General features: G+C 54.3%; 1 protein-coding gene across 2 annotated transcripts in view; it reads left to right on the top strand.

Annotated features, from left to right (window-relative positions):
- The first annotated feature begins 6,381 nt into the window (after window positions 1–6,381).
- Flnc (filamin C) overlaps window positions 6,382–25,945 on the top strand; it is a 28,861-nt gene continuing 9,297 nt past the window's right edge. Inside the window, exons 1-30 of one of the 2 annotated variants that reach the window (XM_021165901.3) lie at window positions 6,382–7,043; window positions 11,616–11,864; window positions 13,336–13,433; window positions 13,567–13,717; window positions 13,808–13,926; window positions 14,047–14,124; window positions 14,269–14,431; window positions 14,598–14,798; window positions 16,050–16,187; window positions 16,542–16,668; window positions 16,828–16,964; window positions 17,173–17,366; window positions 17,465–17,578; window positions 18,176–18,319; window positions 18,544–18,667; window positions 18,809–18,969; window positions 19,219–19,309; window positions 19,407–19,576; window positions 19,784–19,901; window positions 19,985–20,247; window positions 20,601–21,198; window positions 21,770–21,943; window positions 22,041–22,203; window positions 22,440–22,600; window positions 23,781–23,948; window positions 24,029–24,152; window positions 24,590–24,746; window positions 24,822–25,011; window positions 25,214–25,237; window positions 25,350–25,597. In XM_021165901.3, the coding sequence (XP_021021560.1) occupies window positions 6,689–7,043; window positions 11,616–11,864; window positions 13,336–13,433; window positions 13,567–13,717; window positions 13,808–13,926; window positions 14,047–14,124; window positions 14,269–14,431; window positions 14,598–14,798; window positions 16,050–16,187; window positions 16,542–16,668; window positions 16,828–16,964; window positions 17,173–17,366; window positions 17,465–17,578; window positions 18,176–18,319; window positions 18,544–18,667; window positions 18,809–18,969; window positions 19,219–19,309; window positions 19,407–19,576; window positions 19,784–19,901; window positions 19,985–20,247; window positions 20,601–21,198; window positions 21,770–21,943; window positions 22,041–22,203; window positions 22,440–22,600; window positions 23,781–23,948; window positions 24,029–24,152; window positions 24,590–24,746; window positions 24,822–25,011; window positions 25,214–25,237; window positions 25,350–25,597 (5,202 nt within the window). In that variant the 5' untranslated portion in view covers window positions 6,382–6,688. The remainder of the gene's footprint in view (window positions 7,044–11,615; window positions 11,865–13,335; window positions 13,434–13,566; window positions 13,718–13,807; window positions 13,927–14,046; window positions 14,125–14,268; window positions 14,432–14,597; window positions 14,799–16,049; window positions 16,188–16,541; window positions 16,669–16,827; window positions 16,965–17,172; window positions 17,367–17,464; window positions 17,579–18,175; window positions 18,320–18,543; window positions 18,668–18,808; window positions 18,970–19,218; window positions 19,310–19,406; window positions 19,577–19,783; window positions 19,902–19,984; window positions 20,248–20,600; window positions 21,199–21,769; window positions 21,944–22,040; window positions 22,204–22,439; window positions 22,601–23,780; window positions 23,949–24,028; window positions 24,153–24,589; window positions 24,747–24,821; window positions 25,012–25,213; window positions 25,238–25,349; window positions 25,598–25,945) is intronic. The other variant, XM_021165903.3, reaches the window with a different exon arrangement.

The raw sequence follows: 25,945 nt of genomic DNA, 5'->3' as shown, positions 1-25,945 counted from the left end.
ACGAGACATTGTGTGACTTTTTCTTCAATAAATGTTTCATATAACATTGAACAGAGCAATTACCCTTCAGCCAAGTATATCCTGTTAGAGTCTGTTTTAAATATGACTTTTCAAAAATGAGGTTAGTTCCCTCTGCTGCCAGCTGAATCACAGAGAGATTGATCCGTACCTATTTAATCCTATTTTGAGGAACTCTTATGATCACAGAGAAATGGAGCAAACTGGGCACTCTGGGTATGGGGTTGGGGGCAATGGGCAAACAAAAGATCTTTGAGCTTCTGTGCCCTAAGATCTTCATGGGAGCCTTCATGGCTTACCCTTTCAACTCAGGAGATTCATTTTTGGAGACATTTTCATTTGCCAAGAGCCTGGCAACAAGCAAGACAGCTAATACTTGGACTGAAGAGAACTCCATGAAGCAGTTATGTGGGAAAGACAGGAGAACCAAGGAGAAGTGGTTTGAATATGCTTGGCCCAGGGAGGGAGTGGCACTATTAGGAGGTGTGGTCGTGGTGGAGTAGGTGTGGGCTTGTTGGAGGAAGTGAGTCACTGTGGAGGTGGGCTTGTGACCCTCCTCCAAGCTTCCTGGGAGACAGTCTCTCCTGACTGCAGTCAGATGGAGATGTAGAACTCTCAGCTCCTCCTACAGCACCATGCCTGCCTGGATGCTGCCATGCTCCCACCTTGAAGATAATGGACTAAACCTCTGAACCTGTAAGCTAGCCCCAGTTAAATGTTGTCTTTTATACGAGTTGCCTTGGTCATGGTGTCTCTTCACAACAGTGGAAACCCTAAGACACTGCCCTAGGATGGAGGAAGAAGGGCCTTAACACCCTCAGGTCATAATCCATTATTGAAGGAAGACAGGACATGAAGTCAAATCAGAACCAATGTAAGAATGCTGTTTGGTGACTTACTTCCCTGGCTCATGCTACTAGCTTTCTTATGTATCCCAGACCCAACTGCCCAGGCATGGTACTACCCAAAGTGGGCAGGACCCTCCCACATCAGTCATCTGTCAATACAATACCTCACATGGGTCACAGGCAGCCCTGATCCTGGTGGCACTCCTTCCTCCACTGAAACACCATCAGGTGGCTTTAGGCTATGTCAAGTTGACAGCTGAAGCTAACTAGGATACTGAGCAAAGCCTGATGACCTAAGGTCAATTCTCAGAATGCATAGTGGAATGAGAATTCCTGAAAGTTGTACTCTCGCCTCCACATGTGCACCATGGTGTGTGTGCCTTCTTCGCTCACCTGACACAGGAATAATACTTTTTAAAAGCTGGAGCTCTGAGAAAAGACGCTGGCAGGAGTGCTATACCAAATCTTTGGTGATATGAGTTTTAGTACCCTTTCCTCCCATCAGCCTGTATCCCATTGGCCAAACTATCAGTGAATCAGAGAACAGATATGCCACAGTGATGTAATCTTTCAAGGTCAGCCTCCTGGAGCCCAAGTAGGACAGAAAAGTGAGGTGTGTCTTTAAGGAGAAAGCAGAATGGCTAGGATAATTTATGCAGCTTCCTATTTACTTCCTTCGTCTGTGATTGGTTGTATTTTTCCACACATAAGACCCCCAACTGTTTTCTTAAGCCACAATGAACAGAATGGCCCTTGAGACACCCCGCCCCCTCCCTCCTATGTTGTATGACAGACTTTTCCTGGGAAGACTCAACACTCACCCACTCACAACACACAGGTCAGATAGGGAATCCATGACAGATCCCACCATTCAAATCTGGTGAACCAGTGAGTTTAATTGGGGCTATGTACAGGAGCAGAAATGACTAAAGCAGAGCTGTGTCATCAAAGGCCACCCCAGCATGCATGGCAGCCTAAAAAGTTGACAATGTGGAGCACACTGCACAGTCTGCGGGTAGCACAACAGGTTGGAAAGTGTCCTTCACTTGGTGGCCCAGTTGGTCCAAACTTCTTTCAGGCAGCTTGGCTGCTCTCAGACCTTCTTTGCAGAGCATCTTGCCTGCATCTTCTTGGAAGCCCCACTCCTTTAAGAGTCTTCTTTGCAACTTGGCTTTACTGTGTGGGTCACATATGCCACAGTAACAGTAGACCAAAGCTCAGATGACTTGGAGGACCACCAATATCATTTGGAATTAGAAGAGAGGGCAGGCTCTTGAAGTCAGTGCATCTAGTCAAGAGTCCTGTACCCAAAGCCTGGATGACAGAATGTGGCTGGCCTTGTCTCACAAACATCAGTTGTTCCCTTTAGAATACCTGTCCTCTCCTCATCTTAAATGAAGGGATGGAGGGATGGGGGATGAGGGGATGGAGGGATGGGGGTTTGGGGGGATGGGAGGATAGGGGATGGAGGGATGGCTCAACTTCCTGCTCTTTCAGAGGATCTGAGTTCAGTTCCTGGCCCCCACTTTGGGCAACTCACAACTGCCTATAACTTCCTCTTCTGGCCTCCAGTCACCCCATTTCTCTCTCTCTCTCTCTCTCTCTCTCTCTCTCTCTCTCTCTCTCACACACACACACACACACACACACACACACACTTTATAAAATATTTTCACTTTCTTCATCTGGCTTAGACTTGATGCTTTCAGGCCTTGTGACCCTGTGTTCCCAGAACACACAAAACAGGTCCCTTTAAAAGAAAAAAACAAAAACAAAAACAAAAAACAGGGCTGGTGAGATGGCTCAGTGGTTAAGAGCACCAACTGCTCTTCCCAAGGTCCTGAGTTCAAATCCTAACAACCACATGGTGGCTCACAACCATCCGTAACGAAAGATGACTCCCTCTTCTGGAGTGTCTGAAGACAGCTACAGTGTACTTACATATAATAAATAAATAAATAAATAAATAAATAAATAAATAAATCTTAAAAAAAACAGAGAAATTCACTGATTTTAAGTCTAGAGGAGTGTGTCTTAAAACCTACAGTCTGTCAGGCAGGCACCCCAATCTGGGTACAGTTAGAATGAAAAACACTAGCTACTGCATGGCTGCTTGCTTTCTGCCCACTGCCTATAGGCCAGGCTCACCCACCGTCCTGTCTTCATGCAGATTAACATCTGCAGCTTCTGCCAAGTACCAGCTGCTGTTGGGGACAAGACAGATAGGTGTTTTTTTTTTTGTTTTTTGTTTTTTTTTTTTGTTTTTGTTTTTCGAGACAGGGTTTCTCTGTGTAGCCCTGGCTGTCCTGGAACTCACTCTGTAGACCAGGCTGGCCTCGAACTCAGAAACCCGCCTGCCTCTGCCTCCCGAGTGCTGGGATTAAAGGCATGTGCCACCATGCCCGGCCAGATAGGTGTTTTTAAAGAGCACGGTACCGCTGGTTCTGGTAGGTTAATATTAGGATGGAAGGACACGGTGAGAGCATCTGGACTATGGACACACAGCTGTGCTGAAGGAATTCATTGTCTCAGCAGAAGAAGCAGCAGATGAGATCTGTGAGTGCCATGCATCATCCTGGTTTGGTTTGGCTTGGTTTGGTATCTTTACGCATTCTTTGGGGATGCTAGTAATACCATTTTACAAATGAGGAAATAGAGGCTCAAAAGAGCCGTGTCGCCTACTGAAGGTTACAGATCTAGAAGTGGAGAGACTGGGATTCAGCCCATGCATCTCTCCCCTCTGCCTCATATCCAAACCAGGCCACAGTATCTATCCCTGGCTGCCAGAAGCCCTACTCTGGAGTCCCGGAACCATCACAGGTGATTGTGGGCATGATCCTGGATCCAAAACCCAAACTTATCAAACATGATCCATTTGACTCACTCCTGTGGCTCTAACTTGTTACAAATGGCTATGCTTGGCGGCTGATAAACATTGTCTCTTGATGGGAGAGGCAGGCCCAGGTGAGAGGCAAGCCAGTCAACTTGGTCTCCTGAGATAGGTCAACAGATACTCAGGGGGCTATAAACGGCCTGTGGCCCTAGCCAACACTTCTCACACTCACTCAGCTGATGAAACCACCTGTAAAGCCCCTCCTGGGACCTCTGCCTGGCTTGTGGGAAGAACATACTAGCTCTTTTCAGGGTGGGGGCCCCTCTTGGCAGGCCCTGGGACAGCATTGCGCACGGTCTGTTCTGCTTGCATGACTGAGGCCGAGGCCTGGGCTCATAGGCTATATTGAGGGCTGAGTCACCAGCCTGCGCCTGGGTAGGCTGACTGTGACAGGCTGCTGGGGCCTGAGTCAGGCCCCGATTTATCCTGGAGAGCAACAGGCTCGAGTTTCGGGGAGGAGGGTGCCGGGAATCGTCCGTTGGCACTCTGTACCCTGCTCTGCTGACCTGTGGGGCCTGCACACCCATCTCCCAGATCTCCCAGAGTGAGATAATGAAGCGAAGAGACTGCTAGGGAGGCTATCCTCGGGAGGGAGGTCTCTCTGCCCTTGCTAGATCCCCTCTGCTCATTTCCACCTCAGAGTCCCTGGCCTGACTGGAGATCCTCATAACACCCACCAGGTAGCTGAGAGCCATGAGGGGCTGACTCTAACAGTTCAGCTCCCAGTACTCTGCCCAAACCCCTACTTCTCTCTCTAGTAGTTCTGAGAGTAATCTCTTCTTTTCCAGATCTGTATTTTGGTTTCTTCAACAGAGACAATATTACAGAGCCTACTCAAGTTGGCTGTCAAAAGTCTGCCTTCACACACACACACACACACACACACACACACACACACACACTCAACTTTGCTTGTGTGATCCAGCTCTGTATCCAGAGCTAGGCATCCCTCCACAGGAGAGCTGTGTCTTTCAAATAGACAGTGCTGGTGCCTGCTGGGGGTTTTGGCTGAGGGATGAAGGTAGCGCTCTGGGAGAATGACAGTTTGGGAGACAAGGAGGGGGCTGCCAACAGGAGAGTGGAATTCCTAAGCGCCTCGTCACAGGCAGCCAACGAACATGAGCTGTGGGGCGCGCTGGCTATTTATACCTCTCCTGTCACTATCAGGGCCTCCAGAGACACCCCTGCTCCACACACCATGCACCATAGGGCCCTTTTCTGCTCCTGGCCCTTTCTGCCCTCCCCCTCCCTCCTAAGGACCAGGCCTTCTCCTTAGGTGAGAAGGAAAAAGAAATGATTGCTGGGAGCTTCACCATAAGCTCCGCCTCCCCCAACTCCTTTCCAAGTCTATAGTGGGCACCCCTGTCGTCTGCCCTTGAGGAAAGAGCTCCCAAAGATGCTTTATTATCGCCTTTCCTTTCATTATGACTGCGAGGAGGGAAATAAGGTAAAATGATTTACCCAAGCCTCAGCGGTCACATGGCTTGAATTAAGGACTGTCTTCCTTCAAAGCTAAGCTTACTTAGTCTCGAAGGATGGGGAAGCAGTGGACACACATCTGACCTCTCTTTGCAATGTAAATGCATTTGTAGGTCCTTCCCTTGTGTGTGGCAGGCAGCTTGGATTGCCTCAGTTTCTCTGTTGTGAACATTTCCCGTGTCTCTCGCCTTATTGGGCTTGCCCTCAACTCAATCCTGCCTAGGCTTCTAGCCTGCCTCCCTTCCTGCCCGCTTTGCCCCTGGCCCTGCCCACTTGCCCCAGTCACATTTCCCTTGGCTGCTCTGCCAGGGCTCTTCCTGCTATTTGGCACACTTCTACTTTCCCTGGGAGGATCTGCCCTGTGGCTCATGTGGGCACATTGCCCAGGGGGCTCCCTGGTACTACCTGGGCAGCCCTTTTGTCCTCTCATCAACTTGGTTGAGTCACTGGGGGGGGGCACACAAAGTGACTCACTGGGTACCCTTGTCCTGAGCTCAGCTTCATTCTGAGCCAGTGAGTCTAAATGGGCTAGTGACCAGGGACACTGAGTCAGGTCAGGAGCCTTGGTCTCTCTGTGGCCCTGGGTTTGGATTCCAAATAAAGGTTTAAGCATTTTCTTCTTATAAAGTGGCAAAATTCACGGAGCCCCCTTGAACTCAGTCTCTCCTGGTCAATGTCCCTGCTCCTTCTGGTGCGCGGTCTCTCTCTCTCTCTCTCTCTCTCTCTCTCTCTCTCTCTCTCTCTCTCACACACACACACACACACACACACACACACACACAATTTCCTTTCTGAGTTCTTCACAGGTGGACAATACAACCAGGCTAGAAGCCAGGACTCCTAGGCTGTGTCAACAGCCTTGTCACCAACTCCAGAAAATTCTGTCAACACCAGATCAGTTTGTCTAGCCCTAGCCACTGCCTCAGTTTCCCCATTACTTTCTTTAACCCAATCTGAGTGTGGAAGGAGTGCCCCTCATCCCTAAATGGCTGAGACTAGGTTGGGGTGTACAGTGTGCATGGGGACGCTCAGGGCCAACGCCCCCACCCCATCCCCGCTCCTGCTGCGAACTGCGTGGAGGAGGGGCGGGCGGAGGCGGGGCCGTGGGGCTCAGCGCGGCCCCCACCCGCGGGCCGGGCGGCATTCCTGGGAGGCCGGCGCTCTGACGTGGACCCTGGGGCTGCGGGCGCGGCGGGGGGGTCGGCAGCCCGGGGGCTTCTTAAACCCCCTGCCCCGGCCCGGCCCGCACTTCCCGAGCACCGCTCCGCCCCGGGAGAGAGAGAGAGAGCCCTAGCCGGACAGCCCAGCAGCTCAGCCCAGGAGGCCCGCGAGCCCCGCCGCCCAGAGCGCTAACGAAGTCTCCGAGAACTCGGTGTCCCCGCGTCCCGCCCCGACAGCACCCACAGCCCGATCCCCAGGCCGTACTCCCCCGGCCCCCCGCCGCGCCACCATGATGAACAACAGCAACTACTCGGACGCCTCCGGCCTCGGCCTGGTTGACGAGGCGGACGAGATGCCGTCCACGGAGAAGGACCTAGCGGAGGACGCACCGTGGAAGAAGATCCAGCAGAACACATTCACGCGGTGGTGCAACGAGCATCTCAAGTGTGTGGGCAAGCGCCTGACCGACCTGCAGCGAGACCTCAGCGACGGGCTGCGCCTCATCGCGCTGCTCGAAGTGCTCAGCCAGAAGCGCATGTACCGCAAGTTCCACCCGCGCCCCAACTTCCGCCAAATGAAGCTGGAAAATGTGTCTGTGGCCCTGGAGTTCCTGGAGCGCGAACACATCAAGCTCGTGTCCATCGGTCAGTGCGGGGTCACAGGGAATGGTCACAGCGGGGGGTAGGGACAGGTCACATAGGTGCGGGTACTGAGATCCGGAACAGAAAACCTTTCCCTTGCCACGAGAGGACCCTGGTCTGATTTCTCCCTCGCCAGTACAGGCTGGAGCCCAGATACCCCTCTAGGGACAGGTGGCACCCCTGAGAAGTCCCCTTCCGAAGTTGTCCGAACATCTTAGCTTCAGCCTCCCTACACACACTCCTACCGACCTGCTCAAAGTCCCCTCTTTTCCTTCCACCGGGCCACCCTTGCTTGCACATGCTTGCGAGGACAGGGCTGGTGCCCAGTGCTAATTCCTTGGGGGCGTATCCCGCCACCCCATGAAAGCAAATGGCTTCCCATCGCCTTCGTCGCTGGGCAAAAGCAGACTTAAGACAGGTCCCAGTCATCTCTGGGTTCTCAGGGCCCTGAGGCCAGGGAGACTAGTGGCCTGAAGCTCCGCCGATGCGCTTGGCAGGCATGTGCTCCCCATCTGGGATCTGGCCGGGCTAGCGCAAACAGAACCCGGCCTCAGAAACCTAAAAAGGCACTGAGCAACGTCCTGGGAGCTTTAACCCCTGATTGCCCTGGTCGTTTAGGTGGTCTGGGAGGGGGACTCCTGCCTGTCCATGCCCTGTTCCAACCCACCGCCTGGCCTGGGATTGGCTACAGCTAAGGGTCAAGCTGCCCTGGAGGGAGGGGAAGGCTGAGGAAGAGAGGAAGTCATTGAGTGTAACCAGATTTGGAAGGTGTGTCAGTTCTGAGTGGGGGTGGGGAGGCACACTAGTCCAGGGAGTCCAGAAGCCCAGGGTGGGTTTTGAGTGGCAAGAAGCGGCCTCACTCTTCACAGCCCTATCCCGCTAGGACCAAGGTTTCCAGTTTGCGTCTTGGGTGAACTCTTAGATCCCTTCTGGGATGTAGTAGAAGGACCCCCCTGGGAGGATGCACCCCAGGCCCTGGAAGGGAACTGTATATGGAACCAGGTGATGCCCACCACTACAAGCTGCTCCCAGAGACTTCACTATTTAACTAGGTATCTGCCCCCTCCCTAGTCTCCCTCATGGCCATCTCCAGGTCTCCGGAATTAGCAGCTGAGATCAGTCCGGGGCCCTTTGCCCTGTTCAGGCTTCTTCCTGGGCCTTACCTCTTCCAGTCCCAGTACTAACCCCCCCCCCTCCACACACACACACACACACACCCCACCCTCCTGCTCTGGCCTGGAAATAGCCCTGTCTCCGTGACACAGCAGATGTCTCTGAGCTTTCCAGAAGGACAAGCCTGAGGACAAGGGGTGGGGGAGGGGGCCCTGGTGTAAGTGGTGGAGCTAGAAATTAGGAGGGTGTTGGGTGGGTGTGGAGCTGAGGGGCTCAAGATAAGTCAGCCCTGGGGGGCTACTCCCCGCCTACCCCTCCCTTCACACTGGGATCTGAAAGGCGGGACTGACTGTCCCAGGTGGGGTCTCCAGGGGAAAGTTTGCAGCCTCTGTGAAGACATTATAGGAAGTGGCTCAGCCTCCCTTCCCTGCTGGCTGCAGGGGCGGTGGGCCCCTCTCCAGGCCTCATCCTTCCCCTGTGCACCTCTCCCCTCCCCCCATGGTGGTGCCTGGCTCCAGCCCCCTTGGCTCTGCTGCAAGGGGGCCGGCTCAGAGTAGAGGGGGGAAGAAGCCGGGGCTGGTTTGGGGGCGGGAGGGAAGCTCCAAGGTTCCCGCTGAGAGGAAGGGGAATTGTGCCCGGTTTGGGCCAAGTGGTTCTCCCTGTGCTGATGAGATAAGCTGTCAGCAATTCAGCAACTGAGCTGGGGCTGGGGCCGAGGCTGGAGGGAAAGGGCACAAACGCCAGCCAGAGGTCCCTAGGCGACAGAAAGGGAGTGTCCCAAGGAGGGATCATCCAACTTACTCTAGCTCCACATCCTATCTAGAAGTGGGAAGGGGTCTCCCGCCAGATTCTGTCTCAGGACTAAATGAACATCTGGGCACCTGAAGTTGGGGTACTTAGAGACTCCCCACTTCTCACTAGAAGGAAAGTTGGGGCCCGGAAGGGTTGCTGACAGCTGAGTTTACCGGGAAGAGTTCTAGGCCTGGCTTGGGTTGAAAGAGCGCTGTACCCCTCTTACCCCCAGCACTGGGTGCACCCACACACACACCCTCTCAGCCCCTCCAAACAAAGAGGCCTATGAGGCAGCTCTGGCCCACAGCTGTTCTCCAGTTGCTATGCCTTCTCTTAGAGCCAATAGCTGAGGGAGGGGCTGGAGGGGATAGCAGCTGTCCCAGCCCCTCCCTTGGCCAGCCCTGTCTCCTCCCCTCTATTCTAGGCAAGGAGTGGGGGTCACAAACTAGCTGTCTAGTTCCTCCTACCCCTTGAGGGTGATCCCCAGGTCAGCAGAGAAGCAGACTCTTGATGGGATGCTATGCTCCACCACCCTCTACCCGCCTGGCTCCTGAGAGGGTGGAAGGAGAGAAAGGTCAGAGCTTCCAGGGTGTAGTTCTGGGCCTGCTACCCAACCCCCTTCCGTCCCCAAGCGGGGGACCACTTGCTGTTTGGCCCAGGGCCAGTTGCTAGGGAGAAACCTCTCTCTCCAGCAAATATGAATGACATCCCCCCTCGCTCCATCCCCTCCCAACATTGCAGCTTCAAGGTCTCCCTCCCAGGGGTCTGGCTCCAGTTTTTGAAGAAGCCTTCAGGAGTCTGTGAGCCCGGCTTGGGCTTGGACAGCTGTGAGAGAGGCTGAGGGTTCCCCGGGGTGTCCAGACTGTGTGAAAGTGTTGTGAGCCCGAGAGGGCAAGAGCACCGGGAGGTGGTGTGTCATGGAATCTGAGAGCTGCCAAACCATTGTGCTGCAGTGGAGCCAGGGGAAAGGGGCGGGCTGCGGGGCTGCTGGGGAAGGAAGGATGAATCAGTGGTGGGGAGGCCCAGGAGGCGCGGATTCCTCGGTCCTGGGGGCAGGTGGGGGTGGAGCGGAGGATGACAGAGGCTCCCCAGGCCCTCTGGTCTGAGGAAAGGAGAACAGAAAACAATGCGTAATAGGGTGCCTCCAATCTCACCATCTCTGTCTCTCAGGAAACATCAGTAAACAAGACAGAGCCTCCAGTCACTTTCTAGCCTACAGGCAGAGCTCAGGGAAGCTGATAGATTTCAGACCTCCATTACACTATAGAAATAAGCTGGATTCCAAAGTCTATAGTTTATATCAGTTGTGGTCCAAAGTATCTCTGAGAATCGAATCCTCGTGTGTGTGGTATTTCCCCTCCCTCCTGGGAGATACCATTGACCCTCAGCAACAGGCAAGGTGACTTCCAAGTTTTATCTGAGCAAATACTGTGTCCACCTTCTCTCCTCCCAGTCCCCGTGTGTTGCAGAAGGCCTTTTCGCTTTCAGCGCAGAGAGTAGGCAGTATTGATCCGGTCCTACAATACTTTAACTTAAGCTTTCAAAATAGTCATTCACTTTTACTGAGACACTGTAAAGTTTGAGCCCCACCGTAGAAGCATAAAACCCAGGGGAGAAGGCAGAGTTGGTAAAGTAGTGGCCATGCAAGCCTGAGGGCTTGAGATCAGATCCTAGGCGCCCATGTAAAAAGCTGGCGTACCCCTAGTCCCAGTTCTGGGAGGTGGAGATAGAGGATGCCTGGTGATGCCTGGACAGCAAGTCTGGCCAAATTGGTAAGTTCTGTGAGAGACCCTGTCTAGAAAAAGGAGGGGAGTAATTAGGAAAGATACCTCACACACACACACACACACACACACACACACACACATTCAAGGTCAAGAGTGGAGGAAGCTAAAAGAAAAATTTATCAATTGACCTTATATAAAACAACAAAATGCAAACTATCTAGAGAGCGTGTGTTTTGTTGCCTGAGAATGTGGAGACATGACAGGCAAGGAGAGGGTCACAGAGGGGATATATTGAGGAGTGATGGTTATACTTATTATTTTTTATTTCATGCCAATAGTTTTGTAGGTATGCCCTATTGTCAACACTTATCAGATTATCTTCTCTAATATGCGCAGCCTGTGTGTCAATAAAACAGCTAAAAAAACAAAAAACAAAAACAAAAACAAAAACCAAAAACAAACAAGAAGCCCTGGATGTGGCTTAGTTGGTAGAGCGCTTACCTGGTATGCACGAGGCCCTGAGTTTGGCCCCAGTGCAGTGCTTATAAGATCAGGACTCAGAAAGCAGAGGCTGGAGGATCAGGAATTCAGAGCCACAGTCCAGGCTACATAAGACCCCGACTCAAAACAGAATCACTGTCTGGCCCTAAGAGGCTTGCATTTCAGAAGGGCACTTGCTTAGGAGGGAGGTAGACCCCAGTGCTGGATGATCTTAGGGTAGAGGAAGGGGTACCAAAGAGGGAAGCAGCCTGTTTCTGAAGATGAGACCTCACATCCGGCCATGGGGGTAAGTGAAAGGCTTTGGTAGGCCGAGAAGATAGGTCCCAGAGAGAGGAGGAATCCAACCCTGTGGCTCAAACAGCTGCCCCAGGGGCAACGTGGGTAAGATAGGGTACCACCCTGAGGTGCCCTTCTGAGCCGGCTTGTTCCCCTCTCTCTGCAGACAGCAAGGCTATCGTGGATGGGAACCTGAAGCTGATCCTAGGCCTGATCTGGACGCTGATCCTTCACTACTCCATTTCCATGCCCATGTGGGAGGATGAAGATGATGAGGATGCCCGCAAACAGACACCCAAGCAGCGTCTGCTTGGCTGGATCCAGAACAAAGTGCCACAGCTGCCCATCACCAACTTTAACCGAGACTGGCAGGACGGCAAGGCTCTGGGTGCCCTGGTTGACAACTGTGCCCCTGGTGAGTGGGCCAGTGGACACACTGAAGAGCCATCAGCCCTGTAGGAGACCGGGAGAGAATCTGGAGATACTGAGTGAGGCTCATGCTTCATGCTTCACCCACCCCAGGGCCTTATGAATCAGGATCGCCATGAGGGTTGATCCTTTTCCAGAAGTTACGGCCGGGATCGAGCTGCTCCTGGTTGCTAGGCTAGATTCAGTAGAAGCAGGAAAGGGTTTCCAACAAGTCATTTTATAGGCAAGCCTAGAAGTCCAGAGAGGGACAGCAATTTGTCTGGAAACACACTCTAGAAGTGACCCCAGAGCCCGGGCTTATTTTGTCACCTGGACACCATTCCTCTACTCTAGTGGAAAGAAAAGAAATAGGTTGGACTTATAGCAAGAAATCCTTAGTTATATATCCTTAGTTACATACAGAAACGACTCTTTGTGCGACCCTGGGGATGGCTTTGAGAAAGGGTTGAGGGCCAGGATGGTGCCATTGTGTTGTCCAGTGACAGGTGGCCCTGGCCTGCCCTTCTGGGCCAGCCTGGTTAGACCTGAGCAGATCAGAGCCTTTAGAGGGCTGAACAGCACAGGCCAGAGCCCCACCTAAGGTCCAGCTCCTTCCTGATCGTCATCTACAGTGGGCGTGGGGGGGCAGTTGGCCAGAGGAGCTTTAGCCCCTTGGGGGAATCCTCCCCCTCCCTGGGGTCAGCAGAGGAGCAGGGATGGGGAGGCGGGGGCACACAGCCTGGGAAGCATTCCCAGCTGCTGAGCCATTGCCCAAAGCTGGTGTGGCTGCCAGCAGTGAGCTCAGCTGTTCCAGCCAGTCATGGATTCCAGCCTGTGAGCGGGCCCCTTCCTCACCACTGTGATCAAAACCTCTATCTCTATCTTGAACCAAGCTCCCCCTGCCCCTACAACCAGGCCTTCACAGGTGACCTGGGATTCTGTCAGCATTTTATCTGCTGGGAGGCTAGGCTCTCAGTGTCCATACACAGGAATCCATCTCCCTGCTTCAATGCTGCTTTATTTGATGCCTCAGTTTCCCCCAACAGGCAGTTAAGAAGGGAGAGAGTGTTATCCCTAAGGCTAGTGTGGAGTAGCATCACGGAGTTGTGGGAGACAGGGCCCTCACCTTCTGTCCACCCTAAGGCAGCTGGCATGACATGTATGTGGGGTCCTTTGTTGGGGTTTGGGACTTGGGGTCTCTGCTAGGTCTTGGGTTAAGCAGGATGCTGGCTGGTAGGGCTGGTGCCAGGCCGCATCATCGTGGGGGAGAGAAAGGCCTCATTGTTGATGCAGCAAGGACTGCTATGCCTTGGCATGGTGATTGGGTGCAATGGCAGGGGATAGCGGGAACCTGACTGGGGAAGGTCCTAAAGCTGGCCAGAAAGGAAGTGACGCCATGGCCTCTCGGATTATTGGCCAAACAAAGATTCTGTGCTAGCTCCGTGGTTTACTATTACGTTCTTCCACCTTCTCTCTAGGTCTCTGCCCTGATTGGGAAGCCTGGGACCCCAACCAGCCCGTGCAGAATGCCAGAGAGGCCATGCAGCAAGCTGATGACTGGCTCGGGGTGCCCCAGGTACACTGGCAGATGGCATAGTGGGGCATTGGGGAGGTGTGGGGTGGAGAGGTAAGGACTGTACAGATACCTGGCAAGGAAGCAGGTAAGAACTGGGAGAGCAATGCGCAACCATCCTTTCTTCCTACGGCAGGTGATTGCCCCTGAAGAAATCGTGGATCCCAACGTGGATGAACACTCTGTCATGACCTACCTATCCCAGTTTCCCAAGGCCAAGCTCAAACCCGGTGCCCCTGTTCGCTCTAAGCAGCTGAATCCTAAGAAAGCCATCGCCTATGGGCCCGGTACGCGTGGAGTCCTAAGAGCCTTCCTGAGGGAGGTGTCTAGGCAGGGAGAGAACCTCTGAGTGACCTGGGCTCTGCTTCTGTCCACAGGCATTGAGCCCCAGGGGAACACTGTGCTGCAGCCTGCCCACTTCACTGTGCAGACAGTAGATGCTGGTGTGGGGGAGGTGCTGGTCTATATTGAGGACCCCGAGGGACACACTGAGGAGGTACAGTGGGGCACTGGAGATAAAGGGAGCAGTAGGGGGTTGGGACAGAGGAGTCCTGGGGTTATGGGATCAGTCGGGGTTATAACTGTATGATCTTCCATCTTCTTCCTTCCCCACAAGGCCAAAGTGGTTCCCAACAATGACAAAGACCGCACCTATGCCGTCTCCTATGTGCCTAAGGTTGCTGGGTTACACAAGGTATCTCCCTAGATCGCTGCCCCTCTCAGCCCACTCCACCCCCACTACCGTTCTCCACCTGGTACCCTCACTTTGCCTCTCCTCCCCCTCAGAACTAGTCTCCCCTAGAAGCTAATCTTTGCCCCCACCCCGCCCCCACCCCAGGTGACCGTGCTGTTTGCTGGCCAGAACATCGAGCGTAGTCCTTTTGAGGTGAATGTGGGCATGGCTCTTGGGGATGCCAACAAGGTATCAGCCCGTGGTCCTGGTCTGGAACCTGTGGGTAACGTGGCCAACAAACCCACTTACTTTGACATCTATACTGCCGGTAAGAGTTAGCCCAGGATGGGTTGAGTGGTAGCCTCTGACAATGTACAAGTGTGGGGCTGAAACAGATCCTAGGTGGGGGTGGGGGTGGGGGTGGTTCCAGGATGAGGGAGCCTGATCAGATGTGTGTGTCCAGAGCGGGCTCCTGACAGCCTTGTCCTTTGTAGGGGCTGGCACTGGTGATGTTGCTGTGGTGATCGTGGACCCACAGGGACGTCGGGATACAGTCGAGGTGGCCCTGGAGGACAAGGGTGACAACACGTTCCGCTGCACGTACAGGCCCGTGATGGAGGGGCCACACACCGTGCATGTGGCCTTTGCTGGTGCACCCATCACCCGGAGTCCTTTCCCTGTCCATGTGGCAGAAGGTAAGGCTGCTTCACCTCACCAGAGCCAGACACAGAAAGCTTGCCACCAAACGTCAGGTCTGAGGACTGATGGGAAATGCAGCACTCAACCCACATGGCTGGAGGTGGGGGTGGGGTGGTGGCTAACTGTGGGCTTGAGTCAGGCAGGGGCAACTGGGCTGGTATGGGTAAGAGGGGGTTCAGAGAACACAGGGGTCATCCAGAATATTGGTGCCCTGGAAGGGTTGGTAGAGGCGACACAGGGCCACCCTGGTGGGGCTCACATGGCATGCTCTCACCGTGTGCGAGGCCCTCGGTTGATGATCCTACCCCCCAACTGGTTCTCTCCCTGTACTCAGTGCCCTTGCCGACGCCCACCCCCTCTGTACCCATCGTCCACCAGGCCAAGAGAGTGGCGCCACGTTAGTACTCGCCATTAGAGGTGGGGCCAGGCATGGCCTTAGCTGGCTGGCCTCACTGGTGCTTGTGGAATGCCCACACGGTGTGGATTGCTCCCGTTCTGTGGCCTTCTGTGACAGGCTGGAGTGCCGAGCCTGGTTGTATGTGTTCTTGGGCAGGTTTATTCCTGTTTCGCCGTCCGCCTTGTGGTCTCTGTCACAAACTTTAGATTCTGTCCCACCGCCTACCGATGTTCCGTGCCTGGCCCCAGCTGCTGCCAAGCCACTGCCTGGATTCTGTGGCAGTGTCTGAGCTCTGTGCCGCTGCTGGCTAGGCCTGGGTTATATGTCACTGTCGTTTCTCTGGTGCCCCGTGAGCTCCATGTGTCTGTACCGCACCAGGCTGGTTTCAATGCATTGCCCGTGCGTGGCAGAAGGCTTGATGCTACATGGAACGCCTCTTGTTCCATGATGGTGCTGGATGGTTGGTGGCATGCCACAGTTTGTGAGGCAGCTATGGAGGTGCTGTGAAAGCCTAGGGCTATAGTGGAAAGCACCTTCAGTGTGGATAGAGAGCGCTCCTTGTTTCTTAGCCCACAAGGTGCAGAATCTGCCACGTCTTTGTCTCAAGTGGCTCCAAGGAAAGGTTCTGACCTGGGTCTGCAGCCAGATCTCTGTCCAGCACCCAGCATTGCTCCGAGCAGACCCAGTTCTGTGATGGACACAGAAAGCATGGGGCAGGGTTGCATGAGGCCGTGCCCAGTGCCTGAGAGGGCTCAGGAGATACCTGCACAGTAAGGTGGCCAGGGACGGGAGCTTGGCCTTCCTCCAGAGCCATTCAGCACCCAGACCTTCTGTCTCTTCCTCTCCCCAGCCTGTAACCCCAATGCCTGCCGAGCCTCTGGGCGAGGCCTGCAGCCCAAAGGTGTGCGTGTGAAAGAGGTGGCTGACTTCAAGGTGTTCACCAAGGGTGCTGGCAGCGGGGAGCTCAAGGTCACAGTCAAAGGCCCAAGTGAGTGCCGGGTCCCAAGACTGGGGGACTGGACAGTAGTGTTGACAATCTGAGGGCAATGACAGCAAGGCCACACAGCCCCATCCCAAGATTCCAGAGACACAGTGACCCATGGACTCTCCTCTCTGCCTCAGTTTCCCAGTCTGAAATTTGGAGCTAGTTGTCTCTACCTTGTTTGCTACACTGGGCTGTTGTGCTCAGGGATGACAGACACGTGGTCCTGCCATAAGTTTCAGCTCTGTCCACTGGTAGCACCTTCCTCAGATGGGCCTAGGTCCCAAGGTCTCCATGAGGGGGATGAAGAACCTGGGAGTCCCAGACTTTGACCTGTACTCCCTGACTTCATTTCCTCAGAGGGCACAGAGGAGCCAGTGAAAGTTCGGGAGGCTGGAGATGGGGTGTTTGAGTGCGAATACTACCCAGTGGTGCCTGGGAAGTATGTGGTGACCATCACCTGGGGTGGCTATGCCATTCCCCGAAGGTAAGCACAATGCCTCCTCCCTATCTGCACCCCCCCCCCCGGTCTGGGTCATTTGCTGTGAGGAGAGGAAGACACTCCTGAGCTCTGAGGGGAGAGAAGAGGCCGCCTCTGGCAGGGGCACTTCCTGACACTGATACCAGCTCTTTCCTTTACTCCTAGTCCTTTTGAGGTTCAGGTGAGCCCAGAGGCTGGAGCCCAGAAAGTGCGGGCATGGGGTCCTGGGTTGGAGACTGGCCAGGTGGGCAAGTCGGCTGACTTCGTGGTGGAAGCCATTGGCACAGAAGTGGGAACGCTGGGTAAGCGGCTGGGTGGCATGAGGCATGTGACAAAGGACTGATGCCAAGGAGGAGCTGGGGAAGGCAGTGAGACTCAGAAGGCTGTCAGGATAAGCCTAGAGTGGGGACTGCGGGGTAACTGGGCTGGGAGCAGAAGGAAACATGGGGGACCTGTCTGAGAGGCCTAGCTGCGCCCTGTGCTCTCTGACCCTTCCCACCTCATCCCCAGGCTTCTCCATTGAGGGGCCCTCGCAAGCCAAGATTGAATGTGATGACAAAGGCGATGGCTCCTGTGACGTGCGGTACTGGCCCACGGAGCCTGGGGAGTATGCTGTGCATGTCATCTGCGATGATGAAGACATCCGGGACTCTCCTTTCATCGCCCACATCCAGCCAGCCCCACCAGACTGCTTCCCAGACAAGGTGGGGGTCCTAGCTCCCACACGCCATCGGGACTGGGCTTGGGTGCTCTGTTCCTTCTCCTGTCCCCAACCCAGCCCCCTTTCTTGTCTGGAACATAGGTGAAAGCCTTTGGACCTGGCCTGGAGCCCACTGGCTGCATCGTGGACAGGCCTGCCGAGTTCACCATTGATGCCCGTGCTGCTGGCAAGGGAGATTTGAAGCTCTATGCCCAGGTAGGACACCACTGTCTCCACTGTGCCCTATTACCCCACATAGGGGCCTCCAGAATGGAGGTTGTAGGATCCCAGAAAGACAGGATTAAGTCTCTCATGGTCATAGTTCTGTGGAATATTAAAACCATATTTTCTTACGGATGATAATCTTAAAAGCATTTTCAGAAATCATTTTTGAATCAGTAATTTGAAGTTGAAAGATGAGTTCACCTTATGTGACATTGGCTTCAAGTCAGTTTAACAAATTAGTGTCCACTGACCCCTAAAGGTCTTGAAGCTCTGAGGAGACAGTTGTTCTTTAAAAAGCTTGTTAATCAATTTTGCGAACATTGATTTAGCCTCTCCCTGACTACTAACATATAAGCTAAACATACGCTAGGAAGCAGGCCACGGGGGTGACTTCATGCCAAGTCTTTTGGCTCCCGAGGTAGGGACTGGCCATAGACTCATGGCCTGACATCACTGGCTGGACCTTGAGTGGGTGAGATACTGGTGGGGCATAGAGAAGTGCAGAGTCTGCTTGATCCAGCAGAGGGCGCACTGAGACACCTGTGACCTTCTCTGCTCCCATGAACATTTCTTGGCTGGTACCCACAGGATGCAGATGGCTGCCCCATTGACATCAAGGTGATCCCCAATGGTGATGGTACCTTCCGCTGCTCCTACGTGCCTACCAAGCCCATCAAGCACACTATCATCGTCTCCTGGGGAGGTGTCAATGTGCCCAAGAGCCCCTTCAGGGTATGTCTACCAACGCTGCCCCTTGCACACAACCAGGAGTCCCAAGGAATGAGGGCCCCATGCACCACATTCATGGCTGTCCTGGATGCTCTGCACATTTCCCTTCCTCAAGGCCCCCACAAAGAGGCTAAGACTGGTCCAGCTGAGGCTAGGAGTGGGGAGTTGCTGGGAAGGGTTAGCCTTGAGCCGTGCCCACTCCCTGAGCGGAAAACCCCTGCCCACAGGTGAATGTGGGAGAAGGCAGCCATCCTGAGCGGGTGAAGGTATATGGCCCTGGAGTAGAGAAGACAGGCCTTAAAGCCAACGAACCCACCTATTTCACAGTGGACTGCAGTGAAGCCGGGCAAGGTGAGCCACTCCCTCAGGGGTGTGTTCTAGGTGGGAAGGGCTTGGAACCGCTAGAACCAGTTGCCTGGGCACAGTTCCAGGAGCCTCTAATGAGAGAAGCTTTTGAGCCTCATGCATAGCCCAGGCCCTTCCTCCTCTCAGGTGATGTGAGTATTGGCATCAAGTGTGCTCCTGGCGTGGTGGGGCCTGTGGAAGCTGACATCGACTTTGACATCATCAAGAATGACAACGATACCTTCACAGTCAAGTACACACCCCCTGGGGCCGGCCACTACACGATCATGGTGCTGTTTGCCAACCAGGTATGGTAGCCCTCAGCTATAGTTGGTAGCCATGGGCTTGCATGATAAAGGTCTGAGAAGGCTGTTAGAAATGAGTTGTTTCTGAGGCAGAACGCCAACTACACAGAGGCTGTGGAGTGAGTCCCTTGTGTGTGCCTCGGCCAACATGATGGCGCTATACCCTCGCTGGGTACCTGGGGGGATGACCTGACCAGCATCTAGCTCAATACTGTCTCCTGAGAAACCTGACTAAGCCTTTTCCCCATCTAGGAGATCCCTGCCAGTCCCTTCCACATCAAGGTAGACCCATCCCATGACGCTAGCAAGGTCAAGGCTGAGGGCCCTGGACTGAGCCGCACAGGTAGATGTCTGGACAAGGATGGAGCTGGTAGGAGTTGGGGTTGGGGTTCGTTGGTCCCCAGACCCTCACTGCCATCTCTTGGGGGGGGGGCTTCCAGGTGTGGAAGTCGGAAAGCCGACTCACTTTACCGTGCTGACCAAGGGAGCTGGCAAGGCTAAGCTGGACGTGCACTTTGCTGGGGCAGCCAAGGGCGAGGCTGTGCGGGACTTTGAAATCATTGACAACCATGACTATTCGTACACTGTCAAGTACACAGCTGTGCAGCAGGTATGTCTCGTCCCCTCACACTTTTCCCTCTGCTGTTGATGGCACCTGAGAATGGCCTCCTCAGCCTCGTCTCACCCATTCTGGGCCCTTGGCCACTTCCTGTTCCCTGTCCACTCTTGCTCTAGGTCAATGAACTGCAGTGTCCAAGGAGCTGTTACCGGATTGTATCTAAACCACCCCATTCTGACTTTCTCTTTTACCCAATAGGGCAACATGGCAGTAACAGTGACCTACGGTGGGGACCCTGTCCCCAAAAGTCCCTTTGTGGTGAATGTGGCACCCCCACTGGACCTCAGCAAAGTCAAAGTTCAAGGCCTTAACAGCAGTAAGTGAAGAGCCACCCTGGGGTTGCGGGTGTTTGGGTGAGCCTCTGGAGTCCACTCACGGTGTCCCTTGCCCTCCGTCCAGAGGTAGCTGTGGGACAGGAACAGGCGTTCTCGGTGAACACCAGAGGGGCTGGTGGTCAGGGACAACTTGATGTGCGGATGACCTCACCCTCCCGACGGCCTATCCCCTGCAAGCTGGAGCCTGGGGGTGGAGCAGAAGCCCAGGCTGTCCGCTACATGCCCCCTGAAGAGGGACCTTACAAGGTGGACATCACCTACGATGGTCACCCAGTGCCTGGCAGCCCCTTTGCTGTGGAAGGCGTCCTGCCCCCTGACCCCTCTAAGGTAAATCTATGGGGACTGGTGGGATCCAGGAGTTGGGGGATGATAGAAAAGATAGATGCATTCTAGTCAGAGGCCAGAAGGACAGATGTTCCTGGAGCAAGGACCAGGACCAGGACCGTCCTCTATGTAGGGCCTGTCTTAGGGTCAGCTTAGTTGTCTAGAGCTGGCCGTGGAATCTGACCTGAGCTCGAATCTCAGTTACCTCATTTCTGTCTCAGTGTCCTCTCCTGGAGCTATAACCACTCTGCAGTAGCTGCTACAGCTCAAGGTGCCTAGCTAGGTGACAGCCACTGAGGCTGGGAGCTTAGGCGAAACCAAGTTCAGGGGACTAACAAACGTGTTCATCTTCCTAGGTCTGCGCGTATGGCCCTGGTCTCAAGGGCGGGCTTGTAGGCACCCCAGCACCATTCTCCATTGACACCAAGGGGGCCGGCACAGGAGGCCTGGGGCTGACTGTCGAGGGCCCCTGCGAAGCCAAGATCGAGTGCCAAGACAATGGTGATGGATCTTGTGCAGTCAGCTACCTGCCCACGGAGCCAGGCGAGTACACCATCAATATCCTGTTTGCTGAAGCCCACATCCCTGGCTCGCCCTTCAAGGCCACCATCCAGCCTGTGTTCGACCCAAGCAAGGTGAGGGCCAGTGGGCCAGGCCTGGAGCGTGGCAAGGCTGGAGAGGCAGCCACCTTCACCGTGGACTGCTCAGAAGCAGGCGAGGCCGAGCTGACCATCGAGATCCTGTCGGATGCTGGTGTCAAAGCGGAGGTGCTGATCCAAAACAACGCGGACGGCACCTACCACATCACCTACAGCCCTGCCTTCCCCGGCACCTACACCATCACCATCAAGTATGGCGGCCACCCCATACCCAAGTTCCCCACCCGTGTCCACGTGCAGCCTGCAGTTGATACCAGTGGCATCAAGGTCTCTGGGCCTGGTGTGGAGCCACATGGTAAGAGAGGAGCAGCGCAGTGTCAAGTTATGGGGAGCAAGCTCTGGAAGGAGGGAGGAGAGCTGGGGGTGGGCAGATGGAGGTTTCAGGGGCTCAACACATCAGAAGGGGACCAAGGGGGTCCAAAAGGGCATGCAGGTTAATCTCTGCTCTTTTGACAAAATGGCATCTGCCCCTGGGCACTTTTCTGGTGAGATCTTTGAACTCCTCAAATTAAGACATCTCAGACCTGATAAAGCTGAGGATGTACAAGGGGCACAGAAGGCAAGCTGTGTCTCAGGGTTGTCAAGAATCAGGGGATAGTTACGTGAAATGTGCTGGTTGCAAGAGAGCCAGACTCAGCTAGGACTAAGCTGAGCAGAGGCAGGTAAGACACAGTCCTCAGCCTGGCAGAGGGCTGACAGGGGCTGAGGATGGCTTTAAATAGAGGAGAGGGCAGAGGAGGAGGAAAGGCCTGAGACTCGCAAGGGTGCAGAGAGGTGGCTCGGCGCTACTTGAAGGAACAGCTATGGAGCAAGGGATGAAGAGGGGCCTGCATGAAGGCTGAGTGAGCATGGCTCTCTGGATCTAGGTGTCCTGCGGGAGGTGACCACCGAGTTTACTGTGGATGCGAGATCTCTAACAGCTACAGGCGGCAACCATGTGACAGCTCGTGTCCTCAACCCCTCCGGTGCTAAGACAGATACCTATGTGACAGACAACGGAGATGGCACCTATCGGGTGCAGTACACTGCCTATGAAGAGGGTAAGGGATTTGAGGGAGAGGGACGGTGCACAGAATGCTCAGGTGGGCACAGATCGGGGCTCTGCTCTCCTTGACTGACACGGTGACTGGCTTCCAGGTGTGCATTTGGTAGAGGTGCTGTATGACGAAGTAGCTGTGCCCAAGAGCCCCTTCCGAGTGGGTGTGACTGAGGGCTGTGACCCCACCCGAGTCCGGGCCTTTGGTCCAGGTCTGGAGGGTGGCTTGGTCAACAAGGCCAACCGCTTCACTGTGGAAACCAGGTATCCTTCTCTCTGCATTGACCCAAGTTCATGTCCATCTTGATCTCTGCTTGTTTGTCCTTCCCATCTGTCCGAGATAACTAAGGATCAGTCCTCTCCATGTTCCCAAACAGCCCATTCCAGACCATCCCTTCCAGCACTGGGTCCTAGCAGCCTGCCCTCTCCTCCCTGTCCCCCCAATCCCTTCTGTCCCTTTCACTGGCTCTAGAGCAGCTGACAGGAGTGTTCTTTTACAGGGGTGCTGGCACAGGAGGCCTTGGCCTAGCCATTGAGGGCCCCTCAGAAGCTAAGATGTCCTGCAAGGACAACAAGGACGGAAGCTGCACCGTGGAGTACATCCCCTTTACCCCTGGAGACTATGACGTCAACATCACCTTTGGGGGACAGCCCATTCCAGGTGGGCAAAGAGGGAGGGTGAGGTGGGCTCTGGGAAGAGGATGATAGATCAACAGGAAAGGGGATGTGGAGATTTGCAGAGGGCAAGAAGCAGGGCGGGAGGTGGATGTGGTAACCCTGTAGTTCATTCTCAGAGGCCCTTGCACCAGACTTTGGTCTGTTGTGGGAAATATTAAAAAAAAAAATCAACCCGCCATCTCTCCTGCCCCATCGGTCCGTGTTCCTGCTCTAGTACCAGTACTGGCGGGCCACAACACTGTGTCTCAGCAGGGTCCTTGCTCGGCGAGTTCTCACCTCTGAGCTACTCTCTCCCAGTTAGCGAGTTCATCTCGCTTTTATGCAATGTCCCACACACCCCACGATCAGCCATCTCAATACCTAGTTACCCGGTAGAAACATGACTCATAAAGCTTAATTATCCAATCAGATTTATATAACAATAAGATCATAATTTACAAGATGCCAATACAATAATTTCAGAGCCAGTTGATAAAGACAAAAGCTTTAACCCAATTATTCTAACCTTGTGAAAATCCTAGCTACCTGTGGCTGTTTAAACCCACACGGGATCAGGATCGGCTTCCTGTCAGCCTGCCTCCATGTTGGCTTCTCTCCTTCCCCCTCCTGCTACCTCTATATCTCTCCCTATCGCCCAAACTCCTAGCTCCGCCCCCCTTTTCCTGTCCAATCACAGGCCTGCCACTGCCCTAATGTGATTGGGCAAAGAAACTCCTGCAACGATGGTCATACAGATCTACTGACTAGATTGGCTGATCTACAGCCTAGCTGCCTGAGGGTGTCATGTCTTCTGTTATTGTAGAGTGGTCTGTTAAAACAAGACACCATTTTCTCTTATTTAATTCTGCATCTCTTCTTCACGTTTCAACTACAATGTCAAAAGACATAAGCTGTTTGTAAAAACATTCCATTGTTAACATTTTAAAGATTTAGGAGGGCTTTCTTCCCAGGAGTCTAGAAGGTGAGGTTTGCCCTGTCTCATTCAGCAGGCAAATTTGCTTAGTCCTGTTTTTTGTTTGTTTGTTTGTTTTGTTTTCCTAAGTAAGTTCCAAACTGCTTTCTCACATTGTTCTGCCTCTAAGAGCTTCTCAGCAGCAGGGAGACAGACTTTGCCAGGCAGTCGACAGAGGCTAACCCCCCCCCCCCTGTTCTCACCCACCCAGGAAGCCCATTCCGAGTTCCTGTGAAGGATGTGGTAGACCCTGGGAAGGTGAAGTGCTCAGGGCCAGGGCTAGGGACCGGCGTCAGGGCTCGGGTACCTCAGACCTTCACAGTGGACTGCAGTCAAGCTGGCCGGGCTCCTCTGCAGGTGGCCGTGCTGGGCCCCACAGGTATGGAATGTCTGGAGTGAAAGATGGAAGGGAGGTGAGGTTCCAGGAGACCCTATTGACACTCCTCTGCCTTTGTCCAGGTGTGGCTGAGCCTGTGGAGGTGCGTGACAATGGTGATGGTACCCACACTGTCCACTACACACCTGCCACTGATGGTCCCTATACTGTAGCTGTCAAGTATGCTGACCAGGAGGTACCACGAAGGTGAGGACCAGCCTTGGGTAAGCCACGCTGAGTGAGAGCTTCTCCTAGGGCCTCCTCACCTTCAAGGCCAGGACTTGGGCAGAGTTCCCCTTTACTGTCTAAACCTCCTTCTGGGACTACCCCATCCTGCCCCGCTCCAAGGTTCCCTGTAGGTAATATCACCCCAGTAGCTTCGGCACCAAATGAGCATCAAGGAAAAGAGTCATAGAAAGCATATGGACTCTTTAAACAATTAACAGCATCTTCCTCTGGAGAAAACACCATGTTCAATGGGTCCTTCAGTGACCGTTCTCCAAAACTCAAGATGTCGCTTGGTCCTGGGAAACAACCCCTTCATACTGCCCTGCAGAGTCGCTCCTTCTTCCCAGGTGTGGGAAGGCTCACAGTTCTCAAGCCCCAACTCCCTGACAAACTGTCCATTCCTTCTGTCTTTCAAGCCCTTTCAAGATCAAAGTGCTTCCAGCCCATGATGCCAGCAAAGTGCGGGCCAGTGGCCCTGGCCTCAATGCCTCGGGCATCCCTGCCAGCCTGCCCGTGGAGTTCACCATTGATGCTCGTGATGCTGGGGAGGGGCTTCTCACCGTCCAGATCCTGGTGAGTCTAGGCTCAGCCCCCTGCCCAGCTGGGCTCTGTGGACATGGGCAGGCCTGACCTCCTCTTCTCCTCTAGGATCCCGAGGGTAAACCCAAGAAGGCCAACATCCGAGACAACGGGGATGGCACATATACTGTGTCCTACCTGCCCGACATGAGTGGTCGGTACACCATCACCATCAAGTACGGCGGCGATGAGATCCCTTACTCGCCCTTCCGCATCCATGCCCTGCCTACAGGGGATGCCAGCAAGTGCCTTGTTACAGGTGAGCACCAACACTGAATCCCTTCTCACCAGCCAGCCTCCTTTGAGTGCATTCAGTCTCCTAGCCCAGCCTGGGGCCATGCTGGCAAATAATCTATCCCCGCTGCCCAGCCCAACCTTCCACCCCACTTCCCTCCCCACCCCCGCCCCTGCCACTAGCTCATCTTGAACCTTCATGGCCTAACTTTCTTGTCTATTTCCAGTGTCCATTGGAGGCCATGGACTGGGTGAGTAACCTTTTTCTTTCTCTGATAGGGCTGGAGGCTGTGGGAGTGGCGGGGAAAAGTGAGATCTAGCCACGGCCTTGGCAGCCCCTGATCTGGCTTTTTCATGTGGTAGGTGCCTGCCTGGGTCCCAGAATCCAGATCGGAGAGGAGACTGTGATCACAGTGGACGCCAAGGCAGCAGGCAAGGGGAAGGTGACCTGCACGGTATCCACACCCGATGGGGCAGAGCTCGATGTGGACGTGGTCGAGAACCACGACGGCACCTTCGACATCTACTACACAGCTCCCGAGCCGGGCAAATACGTCATCACCATCCGCTTTGGGGGCGAACACATCCCCAACAGCCCCTTCCACGTGCTGGTAAGCTCATGGCCGGGGTGGGGCTGGAGGGCAGGGTGGGGCTTGTGCAGAATATGCCTCTTAGTAGCTGCAAGGGCTCCTGGGAGCTGCCCTCAAGGAATCAGAGGACTTGTCCCCATGTCTGACAAATGGATCCTGGAGCCAGAGTACTCTAGAATGAGCCCTTACGATCCCTGCAGCCTCCCAACGTGCAGGGAGGCGGCGCAGCTCCGACTGTGACCTGAGAGGTGCCAACCCTCTTTGGAGGAGTTCACTGTGTTCTTCTCTGACTTTTGGGCTGCTGTCCCTCCTAGCTCTTGTTTCTACAGAGGTGGCCCTGCAGGACAAGGATAGAACACCTGAGATACC

This window comes from Mus caroli, unplaced genomic scaffold (assembly GCF_978045245.1).
Source record: "Mus caroli unplaced genomic scaffold, Mus_caroli_1 scaffold_7, whole genome shotgun sequence".
Lineage (NCBI taxonomy): Eukaryota > Metazoa > Chordata > Mammalia > Rodentia > Muridae > Mus > Mus caroli.
This window is presented reverse-complemented; position numbering and strand designations above follow the sequence as displayed.